At 35.9% G+C, this 10,268-nt stretch overlaps 1 protein-coding gene across 1 annotated transcript in view; it reads left to right on the forward strand.

Moving 5' to 3' along the window:
* The first annotated feature begins 8,218 nt into the window (after window positions 1-8,218).
* mmp11a (matrix metallopeptidase 11a) overlaps window positions 8,219-10,268 on the forward strand; it is a 30,261-nt gene continuing 28,211 nt past the window's right edge. The window contains exon 1 of the mRNA XM_055039442.1: window positions 8,219-8,458. Within this exon, the coding sequence (XP_054895417.1) occupies window positions 8,354-8,458 (105 nt within the window). The 5' untranslated portion in view covers window positions 8,219-8,353. The remainder of the gene's footprint in view (window positions 8,459-10,268) is intronic.

The raw sequence follows: 10,268 nt of genomic DNA on the forward strand, positions 1-10,268 counted from the left end.
TTGCACATCATGTTGGAGCAGAGGTACTCAAGTCCGTCCTGCAATTTTTAGATGCATCCTACTCCAGCAGAACGGAGAAGCTTGATTTTTAACAGATTGTTTGTAGAGATGCGTAAAAAAACTGAATTTTTAAAAAGGTTGCACACCGTAGCTTTAAACAGAAAACTGTAGGAGAATTTCCTATTTACACCTAGTGGTTATCCCTGGTATTACATGTTAACACAGTTATTTTTAGAGTAGATTCATGAGCTTTTTAAATCCCATCATAAGTGAACAAAAACCTGCAAACTTGTCTTTTCTTCCAGTTTTATCTCACGGCTGCTTCCCCTCATTCACTTCTGATCTGTTCCTTAAACACAACCTGAAATCTGGATTTTCTTTTCAAGCCTTTCTCATGAGTAACGCAGGTTGGAGCCGGCCAAACAATCAACCCCTGTCACACACATGCAAACAACAGCTCTGCATTGGCTCGCTGAACCTCCATGCAGAACTTATCTCAATCGCTTCCTTTTGTTAATATTTAATGGTTTTTGAATTCTGATCCACAGCATAGAAGTCAGCTAAGATAATCTTTACATGATTTAATCAGTTTCTACAGAAAACGGACCACCAGCTGGCAAACACAACAGTTTTTCATTTCTAAAGATCCTCTGCTTGAGTTCATCTGGAAAAAAGGAAAAATGGCAACAAAAACTGACTGAGACGAACATTTAGATATTTTTGTTCAGTCATAAACTTTATTTATGTATTTATTTACTTTTGCCTCTCTTCTAAATCTTTAAGCGCATGATGGGATAGTAAAACTACAAAGACTTGATGTCATGGTTATTTAAATGTGCTTAACATGTGTTAAAATAGCTTTAAAAAATGTAATTAACGTTTCCAGAACATTAATTTAAGCTGGAAATTAATGTTGTTTTGTTTTGTTTGAAGTGAAGATGAAGAGAAATGTGCATTCTTCTCAACAAACTTTAAGGAAAAAGTAATTTCTAGAAATAGAAAATGCATTATTTTTTTAAAGTTTTGTTACTTTAAAGGAATAGTTTTGATTTTTTTATAAAGACGTTATGAGCTGCATAGATCTATCTGCTATAATTAGTGAAACTAGGATATTATATTGTTTGCTTAAATGATTTGCAAACCATATATTTGTTTTACTTTTTTTCACTTAGATTAATCAGAAATGGCACAATCAGGTCACATTCCTTCAAGCCCTGATTGTCTCATCTTACGTTTTACATTTACTTTGTTCTAATATTTTATTCATTGTTGTTAACCTGCTGATTTATGTGAAACTCCTGTCTTTGCTCCCTCTCAGATTCCTTTATATTTACTGGTCTTGGCAGCGACTCAGATCCTAATTTCTTTTCTAATTGGGAGCCGCTGTCATGTGTTGGAGGACGGCCACTTCTTGTAAAAAATAAAAATCATGCTGAGGAGAAAAGACATAGAGACCATCTGTGGGGAAAATGAAGTGTCTTGTTCATGTAACTGGAACGACGACAGAATAACTGCAGGTTTGGCTCAAGAGCAGAAGAAGTTGCTCAAATTTGAAGACTGAAAAGTTAAAATGTGTCATGATCAGCCCCAGTAGATACGAGATTCAAGCCCAAATTCTTCTCAGATGTTTGCCTGAAGCTGAAATTGCCTAATATGTTAGGAAAAGTCGATAAATAAGACACAACCACTTTTTTTTTTAATGTTCCTTTATTAAAAGGTGAAGAGTAACTACATGCCCATGAAAGCAGATGTCACTACAAACCCAACAGCTTCAAGGTTTTATTTGGTTGTGTTGGTATGAAATAAATCAAGCAAAGTGTAACTTGTTGTACAACCTGCATGAACCGAGAAGGTGTCAGGTTTTGTTTTTGGCCTCTGTGTGGAGTTTGCATGTTAAAGGGAAAAATCACCAACATTTTCAGAATCAAAATGACTCCACTGCACATGCATGCAAGGAACTAATTACATTTACTTGAGTAACTTTTTTAATTACTTTACTTTTAGGAGTATTTTTACTACGCTGTACTTTTTACTTTAACTTGAGTAACTTTATTATGAAGTGTTTCCACTCTTGAGTCAATTAGACTTTTTACCAAATACTTTTTTTGCTCTTACTTGAGTAATTTCTTAGAAGGCCACTTTTTACTTTTACTTGAGTAAAAATGTACTAAAGTACTGCTACTCTTGAGTACATTTTTTGGGTACTCACCTCTGCATATAAATCGTAGTGAAGTTTCTGATGCATGAAATATATTTTATTTCCTATAGTCAGCCCGCCCCTTTCTCATGCTGACCGCCGCCATACGAGTTTCTGAGCGATTTTGGTTCGGGTTATTCTTGCATTACCGTCTGGATCTCTGGTTGGAAACCCGGCTGGTTTTTTAACCATCACAAACAAAGGTCAAAACAGTTCAGTCAGATTGCAGAAAAGAAAAGTGGTAGTACTTTAGCCCTTCACTGAAGTAGCAATAAAACACCTTACTAAGAACATGCGGGTTTAATAAACCTTGAGCCAGTTTGTTTACAGAGATGAGAATCATGTCAAACATACCAAAACATTTATTTTTTCCACAGAGAAAAAAGGTCACCAATCCACTAATCTGGTGCCAGCTTCAGCTGTAACTGGTTTCTAATTGTACATAATAGTTGTGAATGCAGTAACATTAATGACAGTCTCCTGTCTAGAAATTAGTAGTGTCACTTTCTTATAAAGCCTTTCCATTTACTCTTTCATTAAATCTGCAGGAGCCGAGCTGGTGCAGAGCTCTGCAGTTCCTTGTCAGGCAATTCTGTTTTATTGGAGCCTTTTTCGCGCTAAAATGGCCTCAGAAACCTGATAACCATTACACAGGAAAGAACCGCTAGATTCTTTACAGCTATTACTGGTTGTAATTATAGAAGTGATCTCAAACTGACTCACAAAGAGCATATTTTTGTTTGTTTTTTTGTCCTTTATGAAGAGACAATAAGTCAGAAATGGGGGTGCCATCTGTGGACTTGGGATTTTATTTCTAGCAGCTGCAAAAAACTCAGCTACAAGTATGAATGCTCTCAGTCCTTACCAAACACATGCTGCCTTCCTGTGTGTTCCCTGTTAATTATGCTTTTGAAAGTGGGAAGCCACATTTTCACAATCATAACTCCAGTTACAAACAAGCCAGACGCCCATTGTCCTCTCCAAATATTTTAGAGTTTACTCTACAACATCCAGCAAATTCAACTCCTGAAACTTGGAGAAAGTTTCTCAACTCTGTGCAGATATATTTATGTTTTATTTTCTTGTGACAAATGCATTTACAATCAATTTTTCAAATAACCCGTTAGTTATGTTGTCTTCTCTGCCTTTGGCAATGCATTAATCTAAAACTTTATTTTCCAAAATAGTTCAGTGCTGCTCTAGAAACATATTTTACTTACTTAATGAGTTGATGTACAGTTTCATTTTAGGCCAAAAACATATAAACATTCCAAATGTATCCCTTTCAGAAGATTTCAACGTGGGAAAAATGTGTTTACATTTTTAAGTCATAAAAATTGTGCATCTTGTTGAGATTTATAACCGCATCACAGGGAAGTTTGTCTCAAATCATGAAACGGTTCTGGTAAAAACCAGTTCAGACTCCAGCAGAACTCAAATAGGCCACTTCTTTCTGCCTCAGGTGCAGAACACCTGAGAAGTCTTCGTAGGTCCCTACAACGTCAAATTTGGAGGAACTCATATGTGCCGAGAACAAGAACTGCAAGATTTTCCAAAGCAGGAATGCAAGGACAGGATGGTGTCTGTTGCTCCTGCAGCCCTGGGAGACGAAACAAATTGCTCTGTTCCTGTGAAGCCTGTCGCAGCCTTAGGTCCCAGAGGAAATTAAAGAGTGATACATGATTGTGATTTTACCTCATATCTTCAGAGCTATTGCAGTTTCCATGCATCATATTTCACTGCAAAATCACTAAATCTTCCAAAGTAACTACAGTTTCTAGTGCAAATATCTTAGTACACCAAAAATAAGAAAAATGACATTAAAAGTAACTTTTCAGCCAGAAATATGAGCTTGTTTAAGTAAATATTTACTTATAACAAGATGTTTTGCAATGTTATAAGTGAAATACTCTGCCAGTGGAACAAGAGTGTTTTTGTAAACACTGTATAAGAAATTATTGCCTTAAAACAAGCAACTATATCTATCTGAAAAGTTACTTATGAGTTTGTTTTGTCTTATTTTAAATGTACGAAGATTTTCCACTGGAAACTAGACCAAAAATACTTTTTGTGTTTTTTGCAGTGTGGGGTTCAGGTAAAATTCTCTGTTAGAACAAAAACGGTGCGGAAAAAATGTTCCAGTAGCAACAAACTTGAGATGCTTTCAATTAAGTTTGATTTACATGTGCGATTAGGAAGTTCCACATGTAAATCATGTTCCAGGGAATCGTTTATTTGTTTCACTCTAAACAAATGTTAAACATCTACAATGCTGCAATATCAATGGTCGTTTACTGAGGCTGTCAGTCCTGGATGAAGCTGCACTGGATTCATTTTCTTTCTGCTTCTTCTCCTGTGAAACAAATCCCACCAAATCCTTAAGAAAACATCTACATCATTCTGGATTTATGCACGTGTCACAGCGTAAAATAAAAGACATGCAAACTTTATAGCAAAAACACAAAGTCTTACTAAGCACATTTGGGCTTGTTTACATTATACTTGGAGGAATACAAATATAACTTACAAGAAACTTTTTAGCAAGATATAAGGTTGTTTTAAGTCAATACTTTCTTAATATTGTTGAAAAAGTTCTAGTTCCTCTGGCAGATTATTTCCTTTATTGCAAAACATTTTTTCTATTTAATAAGTGAAATAATCTGCCAGTGGAAGTGGAACCTGTTCAACAAAATGAAGGAAACATGCTCCTATATATATATATCACTAAAAAGTTACTTCTAAGTTAGTTTTGTCTCATTTCAAATATACAAAACTACTTTGTAAAAATGTTGTGTTTTTGCTGTGCAACAGGGTTTCAACCCAAGAGACATATGTATACATTTCATTGGAGAGAGAAAGAGAGTTTATTAATTAGACCATTATAGTCTAATGGGTCTGAATGCTGCTTAATTAGTCTGAATCATCTACATTGACATAAAAATCCAGGGTTTTAAGACTTTAAAAATACACACTTTAAAGTGATTTATATATTTGGGAGAAAAATGTCCAAAATTTAAAAAAAAAAGTGCAATAAGCTGATTGAATACACAGATAAATACTGTTGTCCAAAAACCTTCAGATTCCATTTCAACATTCAGTTTTATTAAATACACATCGAATATAAACAATATTGACTCTCATTTAAGTGAAATAACTTTCCTCATAGCTCCTGACATTTCTAACATCTCTGCAAACCGTTACTTAGCTGAAGGATGCAAGTGAGCAAATAATTAATAGGTTCTCATTGGACAAAGGTATAAAAGGGTGTGAAAACAAATCTGCAGCACTAAATTCATTATGGCAAAGTGAAAACAGTCATTATCCAGATGTTTTTCTAAGGCTGACAGCGACACTGAAGGAGCTGCTTGAATTTCTGCCAAAGGCTGATTGTCCTCTGCATGTCACAACGATCTCTTGTATTCTTTGTACAGAAGGATTTTGATCCAAGTAAAACATCCACATGTGGATTAAATACTCATGGCATAAAGATATGCTGTCATCTGTTGAAAACAAGCAATTTTATCATCCCAAGAAGTGGAAGACAAGCTGGGCACAAAAAGCAACACCGCATTTCGCCGAAGAAAACCGCAGAGAAACACGGTGGTGGCAGCATCATGATCTGATCTTACTTATCAAAATAAAAGTAGTTCTACAAAACAGTCACTTTTGATCTAAAACAATCAGATTTCTGTTAGAAAGATGGAGATGAAGGTTTTGTTATTTTATTGTCTTTATTTTACAGTTTGAGGGAATATTAGAATCATACTATGAAAAACAACTTTTCAAAAATACAATTCTGAGGATAAAGTTGTAATAATGTTAAGATGAAGTCATGTTATGAGGATAAAGTCAACTCCCTGGTCCAGAGCCAGTCGAACAGGTTAATGCACAGTCACTCTTAACAGGGTATAGAGAGAATGCAACATCCATTCTTAGAGTAAGTTAATTGTTCAGATGATAAACATCTTTATTCAAAAATAGGTGCATTTCCAAAAATCAGGTTTACTAATAGAACAATTTTGCATGACAAGATTATCAGACTTTGTACGTTCACTCAGCACATAGCCTTAGCTTGTGACTTTTTAATGGAGGAATTTTTTAAGCCTTAGGGTTTATTCCATCTCACTACAATTACTTGTTTATTGTTATCTGTTAAGAAACACTGGCGCCTGATTTTAGTTACTGACAACCTACTGAAACTTTTCCAAGGAGAAGTCAAAAGGAAACCTATCTAACTGATTCTTCAAAGACTCCTTGACCTGCACGGTTTAACAGACTAAACAATACTAGTGTTAAATGACTAAAGAAATAAATAAAATTCTTAAAAGAAATAACACAATTTTTACTTCACAATGTTTCAGACTTTTCTTGTACGACTTTATTCTCATAATTTATTGTTGTACAATTTTATTCTCACAGTACATTATTCCCATAATTTTATTACTTTATTCCCATAATTTTATTTATTTATGCTACTTAATTTTCTTAAGATGCCACTCATACAGCGTCAACAGAAGAAAAATAACTAAATCTGGCAGGAAAATCTGATTAATATTACAACTTTTAATTAAAGTCATGATGAAATGCTAACAGAAGACTAAATGCTGTTTTTGAATCAATAAAAGGCTAATTCAGCAGAGAACATGTTTAACTTCCAGGGAGCTTCTGTATTGTTTAAATGTTTCCTTCGTGCTATTGTTGCTTTTTTGTGCCACATAAACCTGACAACTTTACTTCTGAGAGTCAAAAAGTCTTTTTCCCTTTTTTGTATTCGTAGTAACAGGTGTTTAAGAGGAAGAGCTGCTAATTATATCTCCCACCTTTTTCTTCAGCAGGTTCTGCCTCATTAAACTTCACTGGAACAGTTTTAAACTAGCATGTAAATTCAAATTATGACCCAAATTACTGTAAATGATCCTTGAAACTATTCGAATGTTTCCATTTTTTGTCCAGATGTAGGATTCTACAAAACGACAGGATCTTATTTAACATTCGGGTTACTTCTGCTTTTCAGACACATTTATCGGCCTTCAAAATTTGTCTGTTAAATTCAGTTTGATTTAGAGCCAAACTTGCAACAGAATCTGACTACTATGGAGCAGAGAAGAGAAAGTCTGAAAAAGATCTGAACTGTTTTTTATTTTAGGCTGAAAAGAGGATCCGATGTATAACTGCTGAGATTTAAAGCTTAAAATTAGATGCACAAATTTAAATTTAATGTAGATTTTCTCTGAAGAGGTGAAAAAATATACATCCAAATTTAAAATAAGTCATACGAGAGAATTACGAGAATAAAGTCATGCAAATTTCCACTGATCGTGACTGAGTGCAGCTGATAGTTTTTCTCTGCAGTAGTTTATTAATCAGTAATATTAAACCTGAATTAATTACGTCTCTGCCTGCAGGATGAATAAAACCTCTCATGGTCTCAGTAGAGCATTATGCTGCTCCACCTCAATATCACCTGAGCTAATCTGCAAAATCTATAAAACATTCACACCTAAAAACCTCACAGATTATTCATGAAATGCAGGAATTTTTGAGTAATTTAAGAGCATTTTTGAATTTCAAAGTAAGGTAAACCTCCCCTGCTGTATGTGAATATATTGCAAACAAAAAAAAAAATATTTAGTACTCTACCCACCTCTGCCTTAAAAAGCTCATGAGGACCGGATTTGGCCCCCAGGCCGTGAGTTTGACACATGTGCTGGAAAGCAATGAGAATTTTCACCAGAAAGTTTATAAAACTGGCTGCATTTTTGGGGTTTGCCGCCTGTTTTCTTGTTCTTGTTCCAGATATTTCCAGGTCAGGCTGTGCGTCACAGTTTGGGTTTCATGTGAGGAACTGTTTGACCAATTGGTATTAAATTACTTTTTCTCTGGATGAAAAGTCCCTCAACTTTTTGCGCTGCAGAACACGGCAGTGAAACGGTTAAGAGTCACATGGTAGCGGGTGGTATTATCAGCCCGGGGCTGCAAAAAAAAAGTGTATGGGGAAAAAAAAAACAGGGAACAAAGAAATCTGAGTGTATTTAAGGAGAAGTCGCCCCACATCCTGGAGCCGTGTGACTCTCGGCACTGCACACCGCACACTGCTGCGCCAAAAACACCCGCTGCACCTCCATCCTGCGCGGCTCCGGACGGACGGCGGTGAGGATGCGGACTTCTCTGGTCGTGTGCTTCTGCGTGTTTGCGCTGCAGTGTTTCCAGAGCATGCTTGGTGCTCCGGTGCGCGGAGCCGGCAGGTACAAAGCGGCACCGGTGAGTTCCTGTCTCCACTTCAGCTTCATGCAGAGGATTATTCTACTTTAAATAATCTGAGTTCAAAACTGCTGCACGCGTCTTTAACACATTTTTCCTACTGATTTTCTTTATTTAGCTGAATCTCCCTCAAATCCCGCCGCACTCTTAAGAAAACACGCATGTGTGCACATTCATGCGCAACAGGTTGCGGCTGTTGAAGAGTTGGATTTTCGCTGTTGTTTGAAAAATTACTTGGCAGATTAGGTGTATGCGCAACTTTAACTCATCGGGACCATTTTCTCTACTGTTATGAAATAACAATAACAATAAAAATTTCAGTGCGAGTCTAAAATTGTTATTTTAGACCCGAACTGCGCTTGACCTGCAATTAGGCTATTTTAAAGTTGTTTGAAGCAGTGACTATCATCACCATTTATTTTCTGTCTGCTCAGCATCAACATAAACAGGCAGCCCTCCCTCTGAGCATCTCCATAGGAAACGCTCACATGTACAATGAGTATGGAGGCCCAGAACTGCCAAAAATATAAAATAAATACAGAGATAGCAAAACAATTAATGCAAAAACACCTGCAAATGAATAAAAACATGAGTATTAGCCATTCTGAATGTTTCATCAATTTGTGTTTGTATTTTTGTTTACTTGTCTTTATGCTTTAGATTTTTTTTATTTCCAAAAACATTCTTTGTTATTTTCTCTTATTTGACATATATTTCACACTCTTCTCCACTAATGTTTTATTATAATGAATTTTTAGATATAAAAGTGTCTCCAATATTATTCCTAATTAATTATTTTAAAATTTAATCTCATATTTTATTTTTGTCGTTTCATTTTTCTACAAGTTTATTTTTGTATGTCTTATTTATTTTACCTCTAAAATGATTAAACTAAAGAATGTTTTGAATGTTTTTATTCATTTCTACACTCTAAATGCTCGTAAATTTATTGAGCTCCCTTCCATATATATATATATAGATAGATATTTGTGTGTGTGTGTGTGTGTGTGTGTGTGCGTGTGTTTGTGTGTGTTTGTATTTTTGTTTCTTCTTTTCCTTCTACTTTCTCTGATCTCTAGCACTCAGGTCAACCTTGCATTGTTGAAGCCTTGGTGTTAAGGAGGATCTTTTTTTGTTTTTGTTTAATTTTGGCACTTTTGGACTTCTATAGATGACAGCAGAGTTGTGGTTTTGCAGGCAGAACAGATTTTTGGGGGGGGAATGAGTAGAAAAAAAGACATCCAGGTTGCTGAGCTCCACTGCAGCCATGGCAGGAAGCTGTAATAACAGGCCTTTCAGGCATTTTGTCAACAGCACCATAAAAGAGAAGAGGTCCAACATTAGCAGCAGTCCTGATGGCGACAGTAGTTGAACTGTCAGATCAGCTCATTTCTATCTTTAATCAGCTCCTAAATCACATGCTGTTGTGATTATTGCATTCTGTCATTACAGAAGTCGCCTATGTTTTGTTTACCTCTCATCTCCCATCAAATTACAACTTGTCTGAGTAAATATTTAAGCTCTGTTTACAGCGAGCGGATTGTTTGGTATGCCAGCCTCCTTCGCAGGAATGTCCTGTTTACAGGTAAACCGACAAAAACAGTTCATCAGATAACCCGGCCGTTTGGATGAAATTGTTACTGAGGATAGTTGCCAAGTTGCAGAGAAATATCTATCTAATGTAGGTCGCCTCGTTGCTCTGAAAGCATCAGCAAATTACGCTCAGCAGGGGTTGTGGTCCGGACGAAAGCTGCAAAGATTCTGACAGGGAAAACCGTAAATTCCTCCAGGAACATCTGTCAGCCGAGGC

The sequence above is a fragment of the Poeciliopsis prolifica genome, unplaced genomic scaffold (assembly GCF_027474105.1).
Source record: "Poeciliopsis prolifica strain line A6 unplaced genomic scaffold, Auburn_PproV2 SCAFFOLD014, whole genome shotgun sequence".
Taxonomy (NCBI): Eukaryota; Metazoa; Chordata; class Actinopteri; order Cyprinodontiformes; family Poeciliidae; genus Poeciliopsis; species Poeciliopsis prolifica.